Raw genomic sequence first — 16,361 nt, 5'->3', positions numbered from 1 at the left:
ACTTTAAACCAAACTCGCTCGTAAAAACTAGTCATTTCTTTAACATACGTATAATATTATACTCATCTAACATTAACAACAATATGCATAAGTAGTTTAATATTAGGCCTTTTGTATTGGAATGTATTTAATCTAATTTCACCGACTTATCATGATTAAATGTAAAGAAGTTTCAACAAAGATCACTTCTTTGATTTGGATACAAAAGCATTCCTGATTTGCAGCTAGTCAAACTCCACACATAGATTTCAGCAAGAGGGGAACTCTAAGATATTCGCTAACACTGGCCAAACATTTAGATTCAAAAATCCTTCCCTGCTTCAGGGACGAAACGTTAAATCCCTGTAGGAGGTCACATGACATCCTGCTGGTGCCAACAATGATACAATGAACACTGGATCAGCTAGCAGGTCCTGTGGTGGAAGCAATGTTCAGCACAAGCTAACGTGCTAAACATTTTACTCCCAATACTACTGCAACAATCTACAGTTTAATTTAGACATTAATGTGGTGTTTGTTTGCAAGAGCAATGCTTTGACGATGAAAAATGTATCATCTTGCGTCAAACAACCTAATAAGAAGATTACCGTTTAAAAATCAAATATTTGAACTGTATTTACTGTATGTAGCAAAATGCATAAGTTGCAAGAGTGATGTATATTTACACACAAAAAAAATGTGAATAACCACAGACGTACATCAAAAGCAGTTTAACACCACACTGGAAAAATGTGCACACAACTGATCGTCAGCGCCACGGTGCAGGAACACAGGAGGAAGTACTCGAGCTTTACAAGTTTTCTCTGAGCCATTTAATATAGTTGTCTGTCATGCGACGAGCAATCAGAAAGTCAGTTGGCCACACGGTGAACATCACGGCTCCGTGAAACCCCGTGTCGTAATGTTCATGGGTCACTTGGACTCCGGCAGCGCGGAGCCGTGTGACGTACATGATCCCGTCATCCCTAAGAACATCGTACTCGCATGTCAGAACGTAGGCCTTGGGTAGAGGGAATAAATCTGCATCAGGAACTAAAAGCGGGGATGCCCTCGGGTCAGCGAGAGACCTAAAAGGTCCATCCATCCCAGCTGCCTCCCCTCCAATCCCTTGCGCCACTGAAGGAGCACTGTAGTTGTAGTCCTTTTGGTATGCTTCTGGTAAAAGGGCGCTCCAGTTGATGAACTTGAACAGCCTGGAAGACTCAGGGCTGTTGTGGGTGTTTGCCATCATGGCTCTGAACAGGGCTTTGTCTCTGGTGAAATACTCGCTCCAGAATCGAACCATGAGGGTGCGTGGCAGGATGGGCATGTCTTGATTCTGCTGGTATGATGGCGTGTTGAGGTCCAGCGCCTGCAGGACGGGATAGATGAGCGCCTGAGCCTTTAACTTAATCTGCTGAGCAGGCTCATTTTGCAACTGTGAAAAAAAGACAAAAATAGGTTGGTGTCATTTTAAAAGAGAAGTGAAAGGTTGTATTTTAGAGGTTTAACAGTGCCAGTTGTGGCCTATGAATAGATGCAACTGAAATAAGGACGGCTCATCTGTCGACTAAAAATGCTGTCAGCACAGTTCTCAGAAAAAGTTCTGGACTACAATATTTTGCACTGGCTGGATGGTCATTGAACCAATTTTAAAGACAAAATAAATTAGATAAAACCATACTGGTGCTGAGAATAAAAAGTTTAGTCACCATCCTGATCACCTGTAAAGATGAAAGGTGGGTATTATGTTATTGCTTGGGTGGGGGGGTGGGGGTGAGGGGGGTCCGACTGAACAAATTATCTTGTGAACCACTGGATGCATTTTAATAAAACTCCCAGAAATTAATAATCAAATGTACATTTACAACTTTTGGAACCTTATTCAAGATGGCTGTCATAACTAATCAACCTTAGCAAACACAGAAATTGCTACAAGTCATGTTTGTGCCTATTCATCTAAAATATGATTCTGAGACGGTCATCATCGATAGAGCACATAAATTATTTGGTTAAAGCTTTTAGCATTAACTGTTGGAATCAAGCTTGTTTATTGTCATTTGTAAAATATAATATTTTAATACTCATAATAATTTTAATAATCAATTGTAAAATGGATTTTAAAATGGTCAGTTATTAATATTGCCATTTGTAAAATATAATATATTTGTAAAATGGAAATCATGAAAAGTACAAAAATTAAAAAAGTACAGTTAAAAAGTGAAAAGGTAAAAATTCGACATTTCTGCAGGAAGTGAATTTGGTTACACCACTAATGCTACAGCAAGCCTTGCTGCAAGCCTCTAGTTGAGCTTGCAAATACCGGTAATTTTCTCTGTAAAATGAAGGTGCAATGCAACATTTACAGTAGTTTAAAGGTTTAAAAAAAAATCAGATTTTGAACAAACCACTAATATTGATACTGGAGTTGTTTTAAAGTCTGCAGCCCACGTTGGTATTGGCTCTACTTTCACTAGCCATTAGCTCAGAATTAAAATGTTGTTTTAACGTATGGTTGTTCAAAGAGCTATCTACAACAGGTAAGATAATTATGTTCATTAATCCCACTTCTGTGAACATTGATCTATTCAAATTAACCAGTCTTGTGTCTATGTGTGACAAAAAACCTAGCAAATAAACACTGTTAGATTAGGCCTGTCGCAATAAACAATAAATTAATCGCATGATAAATGAAAATTATCGACCTCATTTTCTTTTATCGGCTTTATCGTTTCTTCGTGCCTCTCTCTTTCTACTGAAGACACTGGATGACAAAAGACTCATTTCCAGGGTTCTTCACTGACCCCTCCCTTTCTATTTTCTCTTTAAAATCCATTTTAACTGTTCAAAATCGTATTTTTGGATCATTAAAAGCAGCTAAGCTGAGAAGCTAAGCTACGAGCTAAGCTAACAGGCCGACCGCAGGAAAAAACCTCCGTCTTCTTAAAGTGCCAAAATTCACAGTTGAAACCTGTGCCTTCCTGTAAAAAGTTGTTTTTCTTTGCAAAAAGAAGCTGAGAACTTTTTATTCATTTTTATTAAAAGCTTTGTGTGAAAAATACTATGCTAAAGAGCTCAAACCACACCGAGTGTCTGCCGTTTTGAGAACCAAAAAAAGAAAGAGAGACAGCCCATGTCACGTCAAGGGGTCTCCCTACCATTTTTCTTAGAGAGACACGCTGCTCGTTCCCTCACTATCCATCCTTCGGTTCTAAAAGTCTTATACTGCCATCCGGTGGTCAAAAAAGGTACTACACTCAAAACAAATTAACCAACATTTCTTCTTAAATTTGACAATTCCTAATTATTGTCAAATTTCAAACAATATTATCGATTATCGCAATAATTTCTGAAACAATCGCCCAGCAAACATTGTTATCGTGACAAGTCAAGTCACATTTATTTATATAGCACATTTAAAACAGTAACTGTTATCAAAGTGACAGGCTTATGTTAGATTGACACTTCCAAAGGACTCCTTTTCATTCCTCACCAAGCAGCCTCAAAAGGTTTGCATTAAAGTCAAAGAACCTCTGCTGTTGTACCAACTAAGCCCAGATGTTTATTTACCTTTTGGACCATAAAGATTATGGAGGGCACCATCCTCAGAAAGTGAGGCTGGCATGTGAATGTTAAAGAATGGACAAGCTTCTAGTCTGATTTGAGGAGCAATGGGAGTCTCCAAGGTCTTGACTCATTTGGGTTATTATTTATTAACCTGCACTGGTTTTGGATGACTTGTTTTACCTTGTCTTCACAAGAGCCAGCAAACTCTCAAAACACCACTTGTTTCCCTGCAATGCCATGTTAGACTCTCAGTCTGCGCATTATCTAAAATAACTGCAATAGGTCGATACTTTGATTAGCGCTTTCAGCTCTACTTTAGTTGCAATGAACGCTGTAAATCAAGTGAACTGTACCAAAGGTCAGGGAAAGTATCTGAGAATTCACCGAAAACCTCCACCCAGATCACTTTTGCAAAATTAAATTCCTGAGAGATTATCTTCAGCACTCCCTGCCCTGCTAAGGATTATTCTTTGAGCCTTCATTTTATCTCTTCATGCGCCTCTTGTCCACTGTACCGCGGAGATGTCTCCTCTCATTTTGTGAGCTTGTCTGTTCAAATACCAGCCTCTAAAATGGAAATACAAATATTTATACCAACCATATGATGTAAAATAACAGTAAGTGCATCCAAGAAGATATTTTATACTTTATAACCCATTTATCGTTGATGTATCTTCTTCTTGATAAGATAATGGTTTCAATACTCTGTTAATGGCCACTACGGAGCAGAGGACGCTGTAAAAGATTACTTCCGCTTGGCAAATCGTAGTTCATTTGGTGCATTGTGGTTTAAGCAACTCTATTTTTATTCTTCCTTAAAATTAAGCAAACTATTTTTGTGAAGCATTTAGTATCATAGCGACAACGTTTTATCAAAGTGAGACTTAAGCTGCTTTGTTCCACTTCACCCTGACTGTGAAACATCCAGAACTTTATTATCGTGGACTGCACACAACATAAGTAAAATATAGTTGTTTTTTTTCTTTTGCTGTACTGTCATAGAAAGTAGAGCCCGACCAATATGGAAATTTTGGCTATCGCTGATGCTGATACTGGGAGGGGCAGGCTAAAGCCAATAACTGATTTAATGAAAGGACATTATTTGAGCTTTGTCCACCTCCAAGAGTCAAAGTAACCAGATACTTTTAAACCTATTTTAACACGTGAAGTCTTGAAACAGTCTTCCTAATGTGTGTTCACATCTTCTATCCTCCTCTATACACCATAAAGTTATCAAGTGTGTTACGAAAATATAAATTAAACAACGTAGCACCCTTCCCTGTTCATTGTTTAAACAGTCAGTCATGTATGGTGAAGGCCTCATTACTATTGACTAGAGCTGCGTTTCTTTTTTTCTTTGCAGCGAAGTAAAGATTTTAGACAAACAATGCATTTCATTGAGGACAACAAAGATAACGTTACTAACACTGATACAGTATATTTTACCTCTACGTTAGACTTATTGCTCCGGATAAAGTTTTACAAGGCAATAGTCTATGCTGGTTATCTAATTGTTAGCATGCTAACTTGAGAGGCACGTAGCTAATGACAAGCGGGTTGAAGATAATTAAAAAAGGTAATTATTATTAAGATAATTACTGAAGATAATTTATTCCTGTTGATTGTTTTACAGATCAGTTAAAATAAACGTACCATGCTCTGTTCAGGAAAATACGCTAAACAGTGTTGCTCGCTGCTTCGGCTGAAGTGAAAGTGAAACTTAAAGTGAACGACCATGATTTGAAAGTAGTCTGCATTCGCCCTCTGCCGAATACTTTGTACAATTACGCCTTTTGCCAGTAAAGACACGGCTTGTTCCAGGTGTTTATATTAACACATAATGGGACAATAATCACTGATACCGATGTGTCCCCAAACATCTGTATCGGCTTAAAATATCGGTTATACTGATTTATTGGTCGGGCTCTAATAGAAAGTACTACTTACATAATTATAGAGTTAATTACTGTTTCCACCACTGTTTTATTCATTCAGGAACCACATTATTATTAAGAGCATTACTGACTCCAGTTTAAAGCAACATTAATCCTTTGAACACAAATATCTGCTCTGAGATCTGTCTTTTCAAGCCAGGATCAAGGCAAGCTTACCTCCTGAGTGTTAAACATTGTCAAGCAGCTCATCAACATTATTTATAAGTAGACAGGCACTTTATAACAGACATAAAAGTCTTTTTAAAGCTTTGTCAAATCTGACAAATGGCTGCTGATCACTCCTGAAAGCCAAGAATAAACAAATGTGTGGTTCCAGGAAATGCAGTTTTTTTTTTTTAATCAGTGCTAATTGTCTCCTGACATCTTGTTTTAAAAATTATTTTATGTGAGCCACAAAAATATAAATGACCTTTTTTATATATATATGTGTGTTTTTTAAAGCTCATAAATCCTGTACCTGCTGCGAGACAGCAGCTGCAAGGTTCCCTCCAGCACTGTCCCCCGACACAGCAACACGCTCCGGGTCCACTGAGTACTGGGCCAGCACCCACTTCTGGAGAAAATGTTTGACCACACGGTAAACATCTTCATACGGGACGGGGAAATGGTGAGCGGGGGCCAGGCGGTACCTGAAGAAGACAGAAGATTAACCCTGAAGCATAAATAAACGTCAGCTTGGGGACGCTAAAGCCAACTCACATTTCAAACACTGATTACACATTGATTTTTTTCTTTTACTTTTTATTTATTTAGGTATTGTGGGCAGCATGGTGGATTAGTGGTTAGCACTGTTGTCACACAGAAAGAAAGTCGTGGGCTCAATCCCCGGTTTGGATCTGGGGTCTGTCTCTATGAAGTTTGCATGTTCTCCTCGTGTTTGTGTGGGTTTTATCCCTTAAAGGTTGTTTTGCTTTATAAGCTCAAAAGCATATATACTGACCAGTGGTCACATGACGCAAATATTTTTTTATCGTCAGGTCTCTCTTGCAAATGAGTCCCTGAGGCTCAATGGGATTAACCTGCATAAATAAAGGTTGAATGAATTTAATATAACCTCTTAAAAGCCTTAAAAAAAAAAAAAAAAAAAAAAACTGACAGTGTTTTGTTAAAATCCATAAACAGTTGATTCATCCAATTGTTTCATTTCTTGAAAAAATTGGTAATTTACTTTTTAAATTAGAGAAAATACTTGTTTTTTTTTTTAAATATGGTCCTTAAAACGCTACAGATTTCTCTCCCACTGATTTGAGTCCTGTTGGTGTGTGTTGTAGAAATGTTTTCTGTGTTTGTTAAACGGGTCTGAAACTCACCCAGATTACAGAGAGGAGTTTGGCTCGGACAGATAAGACGATACGACCCATAAACGCAACAAAATACCAAAGCACTCAAACTCAACAATGTCAAAGTTAATCTGTAGCTGTGACCGAGACCAAACTTGGGTCTGAAGTGAAAACGTCTTGGCTTAATGAGCTGCTTTCATTCCTAAAGGGATAGTTCAGATCATTTGAAGCATTCTTCTATGGAAAGGTAATAAACGGGTCAAAACCAAAGTGTTGCCTTCTAGAAACTAATCCATTCTCAAACGTTTCACAGCAATCCATGGAACTACCTTCAAACTGCTTTAAAACTGCATCACATTTACATAAGGGATGCGAAGTGAGATATTTGAAAAAATAATTACTGAAGAGGTTGAAGAGTATTTTTTATTTAAAACGTATGTAAAATTCTGTGATCGTTTGCAAGCACAAACAGCGGCAACAAGCAGTAGCACTTCCACGTCAGCCTGCAGCACTTCTGGCAGGAATATCATGAGATTTCTGCCAATTAAAATTGACAATATTTGTAGACTCAGTGTTCACAAGCAAATCCTTATCTAATCAGACAGGGCATTAGCTCCACATCCTGGTCAGAAAACATATTTTCCTCCAAAATTAGATTATTCAACAAGCTATCTAAAAACAGGTAAGATGTTATTTGTTCATAACCTTGAAAAAAAACCTTCAAAAGATCTGAACTATCCTTTGAAAGTAGCTGCAGAAAATAGGAGAGTTACTGAAAGAAGGCAGGCAGAAAATATATAAAAGGGAGGGAATGTGTAGCTCAGTGAGACTCTGTACACCACATTCAGCACATTTAGTGCTTGAAACTTGTTTTGTGAGGAAAACGTTTTACATGGCTGTAGTAACGACTGACAGTGAAGTACTTACTCTACAGACAGAACTACTGCGTTCAGCTCAGTGACTATTTGTCTTGCCAGGAGATCGTATGGACTCATCCCTGTAAAAACAAGCAGACTTTAAATAAGTGATTTTAAAGGAATAAGAATGACCACAACAGACGTATGCAGTCCTGACAGGACACATCTGATCTGAATGTGAAACCTCTGATACAAGATTCTTTCTGTGATTGATAAACCGTTCAGAAGAAGCATAAAATGTGTCAGATTGATGTTTTACGTTACCAGTCAATTTCCAGTGCACTTTACAAAAAATGCAAAGAGATTGTTGTTTGATGGGCACATGGCATCAGTGTGTGTTACCTCTGTAGCCATCTCTCAAATCTCAGAGCTGTGATGTCTTTGTGAACTTACGGGAACTCCCCAGACACCATCCTCCACCGTGCAGGTAAATGACAGCTCTCCTGAGATCGGCGTCGCCGCCTCGGAGCTTTGGCTGGTACACCACCGCCTCCACTCCATCAAACCTTTCTTCTGTCACCTGCACACGTTCATCAGACACAGGTACAATCCTTTCTATCAGAGTAACGGCATACATTACGTCCATGTAGTCCTTCAGGCCCACTAATTCACTGAGGTCCGCCTGGAAAAGGGAAACAGAAATGATATAAGGTGAAGATTTATGTGTTTCATATTTAATCCTTTTAAAAGTAAACAAGCTGCAACCCAGCCCATCTGATGAAAACAGTTAGTTTGAAGAAATGCGTTTATTTGCATCACAGAAAGGTCTGAGATGAAACGAAGAGTCACATGAACGTTGCCTAAGAAAATGTCAGCAGCTCCCTAAGGTTATCTACTTGGAGAAATCACAGTTGAAGATTTATTTACGAAAGCATGAAGGAGCCAATCAGCTGATCCACATTCACCCCGACAAACCCATCGCAGTCATCCGGTTTCACAGAGCGCTTCACATCGTGAACGAGCAGGCGCTTACATCAGCCTGACAAAACAGCAAACTCCACGCTCAATAATCCATGTGTAAAATCCAACAATGGAGCTGATGAAGCCTTCTGGATGGAGGGTGAAATGTCTCAACACACACACACAAAAAAAAAAAAGAAACCGTCCACATGACCTGACTGAACATTGTTGGATTTTATACCTGGATTATTGAGCATGGACTTTGGTGTTTTGAACCAGTATGACATGACTGTCGACGAGGGAGAGGGCAGGCACCGGAGGGGAGGGTGTGCCCCAGAGACCATCTTAGCACCAACATAACTGTTTTGGTTTTTTATCCCACTTTGGACTAAGCTGTTGGGAGAGAATCAGTTTTGTTTGGCGTTTCCTCAGACTGATGAAGCCTTCTGGATGGAAGGCGGAACGTCTCAGCACAAAAAAAGAAATCGTCCAGATGATCTGACTGAACGTTGTTGGAGCCTGACAAAACCATTTCAGAGACAGGGATCTGATCATTTTAAGGAAAATACAAATACACTTGAAAGAACTGGATCCAGTTAAATCAACTGGGAATTTAGTGTGTAACATAACAGTTATTCCCCCTCCTTGTTTTAAAACTGAACAAATTGTTCAGAAAAAACAGGAAAAAAATGTTAGAATATTACATTTCCTTTAATAACCATGCCTTGAAAACTTGATGTATTGCCACTATTTTGTTCTGGGGCCCTGGATGGGTGAATTAGGGGTCACGGACTATTTTATTTCCCTGACAGAGAACACTTATATAAAAAGGGACATTTATCAGTCGCTTCATTACGCAAAAGGACACTTTTTTTTTGTAAATGCACCATAGTTTATCGCAGATTGCTGCACATTTTAGTTTAATCTCGTTTAAATATTATAGGCTGTAAAAGTGATTCATATAATTAAATAAAACAAAGTTGTGTTTGAGGCAGCCTCAGCTACTTAATGCTTCTCTATTCCACTTTGGCTGCAACGTGGCTTAACAAACAAACAAACAGCAACAAATATATATTTGTGACAAACAACAATGCCCAACTCATGCACAAACACGTTCCGTTTCAAAACGACAAAATAGATCTGCTGGACCGTTATGTCCTGCGAAGCGCACGCATCTCATGCGAGTTCCTTTAATAGGATCTAATATTAGAGCAGGTGAGCTATGGAACGCATGGATTAGCATCTGGCATAATCTGGTGTAACCAGCATGTATATCTACATCAGCAAAAAACAAAAACAAAGTTCAACCTGCATGCTTACCTGTTTGCACAGAACAAACAACACAAATGCACATTCTGAATAATTTCACTCTTTAGAATAAACTTAAATCTGAACTCTAAAGTAAATAAACCTGGACTGATGCTATATTTTACTTCAAAAAGGTGGGGCAAAAAAAAAAAAAAAAAAAAGCAGATAAAAATAAAAGTTTGGTCTCACCAGGTGACTGAGGGTTCTGAAGAAAGAATTGGTCAGCATGAGTTTCCATCGCTCCTCGATCTCCTCTGGAATGGGTTCATAAATATAATAAGCGGTCAAAGAGCAGAGAGCGACGAATACAACGATGCTTCCCAATCTCATTTTACAGCCAGTGGGTCCAGACACGGACACGGACACGGACGGTTAAAGAGTTGCACTTGTTAACGAGTCGGTCCGGCGCGCGCACAGCTCAGAGGCGCGTCAGAGCCAGGCGAGTTAAACCTTCCGGCACGTGGTTTGGTGTCATTTGATGGCCGTCGGTGACGGTGAGCATATTCTGCTGGTTTCTTCGCTGTTTTTGTGCGTCCCGAACTGCATGTCTGTCTCGTGGAGCTGCAGAGTTCACTGAGGTGTCGGTGGGGTGGAGAGAGCGCGCGCACGTTCGGCGCTCACGAGGAAGCACCGTCCCAGCTACCTAGCTCTGAGCTTCCCACCTTGGCCCTCATGCGCCTCATGATTCCACTCCTGCACGCGGACACCACTGATCAGTCAGTGGATGAGTAGAATTACTTTTGACTGTCTTTACAGTAAACTGACACTCTTAACAGGATATAATTTTACATGGTGACAAAAAAAAAAATGGCGATATTACAAGAGTCTCAGGAACAACATTTTTTTTTACTACAAATAAGCTGCTTTTCCATTGATAAGTTATTGATAAGACGCTGTCTTATCGGTTCTTCTCAGGTGTAGGTGATTGGCCACTGTGACTTGTTTCTGCTCTGTGGGCAGGATCGTCAATGCAAAGTGAGCTGTATCTTAACAGGTCATTGTGTTTGTTTGGTCGACTCGCATCTCTCTTTAAAGCTCCATGTGGAAAACTTGGTAAAGAAACTGAAAGTTAAACTGGGTTTCTTTTTCAGAAACAGATCCTGTCTAACCCTGAATGCTAGAAAACACCTTGTATCTGTGACTTTCCTTCCCTCCATTGATTACGGTGACATTATTTACATGAACGCTCCTACAAGAACCCTGCAGATGTTGGATGCTGTCTATCATGGTGCACTAAGATTCATAACTGGCTGTGATTATCGTACCCACCACTGCACCCTGTATTCACTGGTTAACTGGACATCATTAACTTCACGCAGACTCTCTCACTGGTACATTTACATCTTTAAATCACTTCTTGGTCTGCTGCCTTCATACATCTCCTCCTACTTGTCTCTGCGTGAGTGCAGCTACAACGTGCGCTCTCAGGACATTATTACCTGCAGTGTTCCCTCAGTGAGGACTGAACTAGGCAAAAGGGCCTTCTCCTATTCCGCTCCTGTTTCCTGGAATATCTTGCAAAAAGACCTGAAGCTCTCGACCTTGACCTCTCTAAGTGTCTTTAAGAATCTGGTGGACTCCTGGCAGGGACCAATGCAGACATGTTCCTGTTTTTAGTTTTCTACATTCGCCTTATAATCTAACTGGTTTTTTTTTTTTTTTTACTTTTTTTGCCATCTTATTTGTAAAAACAAAAAATCTGTATGCCTTTTTATAATTGTCTATTGTTGTTGCTGTTGTCCATTGTTGTCATCATTCTTTGTTGAAATCAGGTCTCTCTTGTAAATAAATCCTTGAGGCTCAATGGGATTAACCTGTTTAAATAAAGGTTGATTGATTGTTTGAACCACTCTGCCCATCGTGGTTCTTAATCAACCTGTAATTGGACTTCAGTTTCTTTAGCTTATTCCAGCACTGCTTGTAGTGGTGTCCGGGTGTAGCCATGTACCATCCTCTCTGATATCTCTCCATAAATGTGCTCATGGCGCTGTCCGTCAACAGGATGTGGAAGTAGCAGTTCAGATGTAGTTTGCAGTTTTGCTGGGCGGATCGCCCAATGACGCATCTCTGCTGGCCAGTCAATGGCTGCTGCCTGCTAATGTCAACATTGGCACCTCATAGCAGTCCGCTTGGAACCACGAACAATGTGGTCTCATGTATCAGGCTGAGTGGGGGTGGGTACTGGCAGTGGGCAGGGCTTCTGGGCTAACCCAGAAGCGTCTCGGAGCAGGATTTAATTTGGTAACCTTCAGTCTGAGAGGGGACATCTCTACCAACTGTGCCACCGTGCCATGTATATTACTATCTCTATTATTTTATTCGCTCCATTCACACATTTCCATGCTGACATACCCAAGCCATATTAATGACAAATCAAATAAAAAAGAAAGAACCTTTTTCAGGGCCTAAAGATTTGCCCCAAGTTTTTGTCTTTGAAATAATTTACAGCTTCCTCTTGGTTGTTAACTATTTCAGCACAAGATCAAAATCTAACAGCAACAAGATCAGGATAAAGCGGTGATAAATGGTAAAAGTAGCAACATGCTTTGGGTTTGTAGGACACAAAGTGATAGTGGGCATGCACAAAATAAGTTGCTGCTGCATTGTTTTGGAAAGCTCTGGATTCCCTGCTGAGTTTATTGTGACGTGTTTCATAGAGCTGCGCTCCAACTTTTGTGGTTCATGACATGATATCAATAATGTAGCAGCTTACTGTGACTGCTAGCTTGTATGTAGACAGGAAAAACAAGTGGAGATTGGGTTTTTGCTCTGCTATTTTTCTTCTAGTCTTTATAACAGTGCTGCAGCTAACCGTGCTTTTGTTGGTGTGTTTGGAGTTCTGTTAGGTTACAAGATCTTTAAGCCACCACAAGAGGGAGCTTCAGCCCTGGCACGCCCCATTTTACGTGCTAATTATTCATAGAACGTAATAAAACTTTGTGCCTAAATAAAACTGATACCCAATCACCAGAGTTTAGTAAGTATTTTGCCTTACAACAAAGTCCATGCTCAATAATATGATATTTGCCTCTGATATTTTGCCTTGCATTTTTGCAAATCATTTTTTAAGCATTTATATAAGTCATTAAATTGGTCTCTGACCTTTTCCCCCGTAAGGAATGATTTCATAACAGAGCACCCAGTGCAGCCACGCCATAGATACTGTTTTGACCTGCAGTTACTCCTGTGATTTTTCTGGTTTAAGCAACTCGTGTTGATTTGAAAGAGAAGCTGTCAGTATTCCTGACTCTTCACTTAACTGTGACACCAGATAAAGTGCTGATAAATATGTAGCTCTGGTTGCAAGGCAGCTTAAGCTAATTATATGATTGGTGTCATATTCCCTGGCTGCACTGACAGGAAAAAGCAACATGACTCTTGATATGTTTCAAATGCTACAGGAAGAACAAACAAACTGGAGTAGAGGAACATAAAACAAGTTTCACATTCAACTTATGAAAAAGGTGCAACTCTGAAAGTAATGACCTGAATTGTTTTGTTTAGGAGTCAAATTGGTTCACCCAGATGTGAACCTATAGTTTAAGCTAATTTCAAGTGTCATGGCAGCTCAGGCAAAACATTAAACTACATTCATATCAGTTTTGGTAGACCGGAGGGGTTCTGCTTTCATGTGCTATGTGTTGTCATCATTGTATGTTGGCAAAATTGGCTCTCTGCATTTAACCCATCGCACCTGGGATACACTCAGGTGAAGCAGTGGGCAGCTATTAAGGGCACCTGGGGAGCAATTAGGGATAGGGTGTCCTGCTCAGAGACACCACAAGATGTGCAATGACTGGGGATTGAACCTGGGACTTTCAGGTCCTGAGTTGCTGCCCTGCCTCTACCCCATCTCGGCCCCTCATGATGTTTCATTCTAAGCCAGGCTGACAACACCGGCCTGTGCACCAATACACATAAAAATGCTGTGCCACTGGATTATTTAGCTTTTTTAAAAACAAAATTTTCCCCAGTAAACTGACCTTTGATGGTTTTTAATTGCAACGCTACTGAAAGACGAGCCTAAACCTTGACGAGTCAAGGTTTCTGGACTCATTTGCTCACTGGGTTTAAAGTGAATCAGTTCAAGTGTTTGCTGTAGTCAGGTGTTTCTGCATGCTTCACCTCAGAATCTCCATCCACATTTCTCCACGTGACTGAGACTTTGCCTCTGTGTAATGAATGACCTGTTAAAACTTTCTCCCTATTGAGCTGATTGTTGGAATTGTTTGGTGGGTTTTATCAAGGTAGTTTTCCTCTGCCAGCTCATCAAACTCAACAGAGATAGAGATAGAGATAAACAACATTCTGCAAAAATCCACCTCTGTGAGAATGCTCATTGCTGAGCAGCAGAATCCTAAATTTCTTCTATGAATGCAAAATCACACTTCAGACGCATAAGGATTCTCCTCGGAATGCCCTCCCTCTGAATTGCCTCCAACCACTGGCTTTCCCTCAGCTTCTGAGGGAAACCACCTCTGCTGGCTTGTAAATCTTTCACAGAATTCTCTTCACTCTTTGCCACTTGTTATTGAGGAGAACTGGTGTCAGAAGACAAGTGGGTGAGGATGCTGTCTTCACACACTTACAGACATGCTGTGCAGTGCTACACCACACGGTAAGACCAGCACCCTGCTGAGCGATAACTCAAGCAGATACGAAAATGTCTGAAGACAGAAACAAGGAGTCTGTGCACGGAAGTGAGTGAAAATGTGTCCAACCAAGCCTACGTGAACCCAAATACACAAATGTAGACAAGATGTGTTTCATTCCTTTCTGCAACACACGTTCTTGAGATTAGGATATCTAAAAAGGCACATCAAATTCTTCTAATTAGGAAACTCAGTCCGGACCTCTCCTGCATGAGAGGGGGCTGCAAACTTTGAAACTTTTTCAGTTGCTGAGCCCCCTGCGGAAACAAAGTTAGCTGCTTGGCATGAGGCATTTTGACTGCTAATTCAGGCAGACGGGATGGAAATAAATAAACCAAACTTTGAATATAATTATTAAGATGCAAAAATTGTATAATGATAACTTATCCAGCTACCAGAAATGAAAATAAGAAATAGGACTGCAGTTACCTTTGACAAAAACAAAGTCATCCATATATACAGTAGGTATCCTGATTCATGCTGAATAATCCAGGTAGAAAAATCTAACAAGGTTGAGTCAGGTCCTCTGGACAGTTTCTTCTTGTCGAAACATTTCGTCTTTTATCCAAATGACTTCTTCAGTCTGAGGAGCTGCAACAAACCCAGTCTTATAAATAACACCTTCTCATAGTGGATCAACCAGTTTGATGGTGCTTAGCTTTACATCATGTATTTAAATGTATATTAAAATTTATTTGTTTAAACTTTCTAAAATCTTTTTTTCTCTCTCTAATAAACTATGGTTTACAATAGTTAGTTTAGTTTTAGTTTGTTTATTTGTCATATTCAGGTTAACACAAAGTTAATGCAATGAAATGCTCAGGATGAGGAGAACCGATTCGACTCGCTAAAAAACACAAGAAATACTAAAGCATGCAATAATAGTACAAAATAAAGTATCAAAAGTGAAAAGAAATATAATATTTACAAGGTACAAAGGAAATATAGTAAACAACATAGAGTACTTTGCAAGTAAGTTGAATTAGTGTAAATAAGTATTTAATATTGATGTATAATTTAATTATCCTGTCATCAACTCATTTCATAAATAAGCCACACAGGAAAGGAGAAACTCTTTCTTAGCCCAGGTTTAATCTTGCAAGAGGAGCATCGAGATGTTGAATGTCGCTTTGTCTCCAAGTTCTGCTCACAGAGAAAGAGTTAACAAAAGCCTAAATACCTGTTATCAGACAAAGACGAGGTCAAGACAACTATGCTTCCCAGCTCACAGTAGTTGAAGGCGTCAGAGTTTATCAGCAATCAGTTTTCAGTCATCAGGCTCCTCTCTGAGTAGACAGAAAGACTCTCTTGTCTTCACATATATGGTTCTACATCAATTTGACAATAGTAAGTGAAACATCCATGACCTTTACATCCCCCAACAGATATTAGCTTTAATGCACAATACCTAATGCACATAGCATATACTGCACAGGTTGTGTGACATGTCATCGCACAGGTAGTAGCATTTAATTGAATTAGGATGGTAAGGTAGTGACATACAGTACATGATACAGCCACATAGTGCAGCAGCAATAAACACATTAGGTGTCACAGGTGTGGCTTGGTGCAATGTTATTGTCAAGAGTTCAGTATTATTATCAGGAGTTCAGTAATCTGACAGCTTGTGGATAATCAGAATCAGAATAAACTTTATTGGCATTGTACCGAAATACAACGCGAATATGTACGTACAATCGTCCGAAGACGGGCGGAGTGCACGAAGCTGCAGCTATAAATAATTAGTGCGGCCTTCTTATTCTTATTCAGAATAATATTTTGCTTAGATAAGAAAAGGAAAGA

General features: G+C 39.6%; 1 protein-coding gene across 1 annotated transcript; it reads right to left on the bottom strand.

Moving 5' to 3' along the window:
* Window positions 1-790: 790 nt before the first annotated feature.
* aadac (arylacetamide deacetylase) lies at window positions 791-10,236 on the bottom strand. Its single transcript, XM_037678220.1, has 5 exons — window positions 10,096-10,236; window positions 8,092-8,320; window positions 7,709-7,778; window positions 5,959-6,130; window positions 791-1,417 (listed from the first exon to the last, which is right to left on the bottom strand). Exons 1-5 carry the CDS (start codon window positions 10,234-10,236, stop codon window positions 791-793), a joined length of 1,239 nt encoding a protein of 412 aa, XP_037534148.1.
* Window positions 10,237-16,361: the final 6,125 nt, after the last annotated feature.

Source organism: Nematolebias whitei, chromosome 6 (genome assembly GCF_014905685.2).
Source record: "Nematolebias whitei isolate Nwh7 chromosome 6, NemWhi1, whole genome shotgun sequence".
In the NCBI taxonomy this organism is placed as follows: Eukaryota; Metazoa; Chordata; class Actinopteri; order Cyprinodontiformes; family Rivulidae; genus Nematolebias; species Nematolebias whitei.
Note: the sequence above shows the minus strand (reverse complement) of the source record. Positions and strands in the feature narration are given on the sequence as shown.

What these genes read in the sequence shown, in the direction of transcription:
- aadac (XM_037678220.1), bottom strand. Translation starts at nt 10,236, where the DNA reads ATGAGATTGGGAAGCATCGTTGTATTCGTCGCTCTCTGCTCTTTGACC. An exon ending in TCAGAACCCTCAGTCACCTG is followed by an intron (nt 8,321 to 10,095) that starts GTGAGACCAAAC and finishes TCCCTTTTCCAG; the next exon opens with GCGGACCTCAGTGAATTAGT. An exon ending in CAGCTGCTGTCTCGCAGCAG is followed by an intron (nt 1,418 to 5,958) that starts GTACAGGATTTA and finishes TTTTTTTCACAG; the next exon opens with TTGCAAAATGAGCCTGCTCA.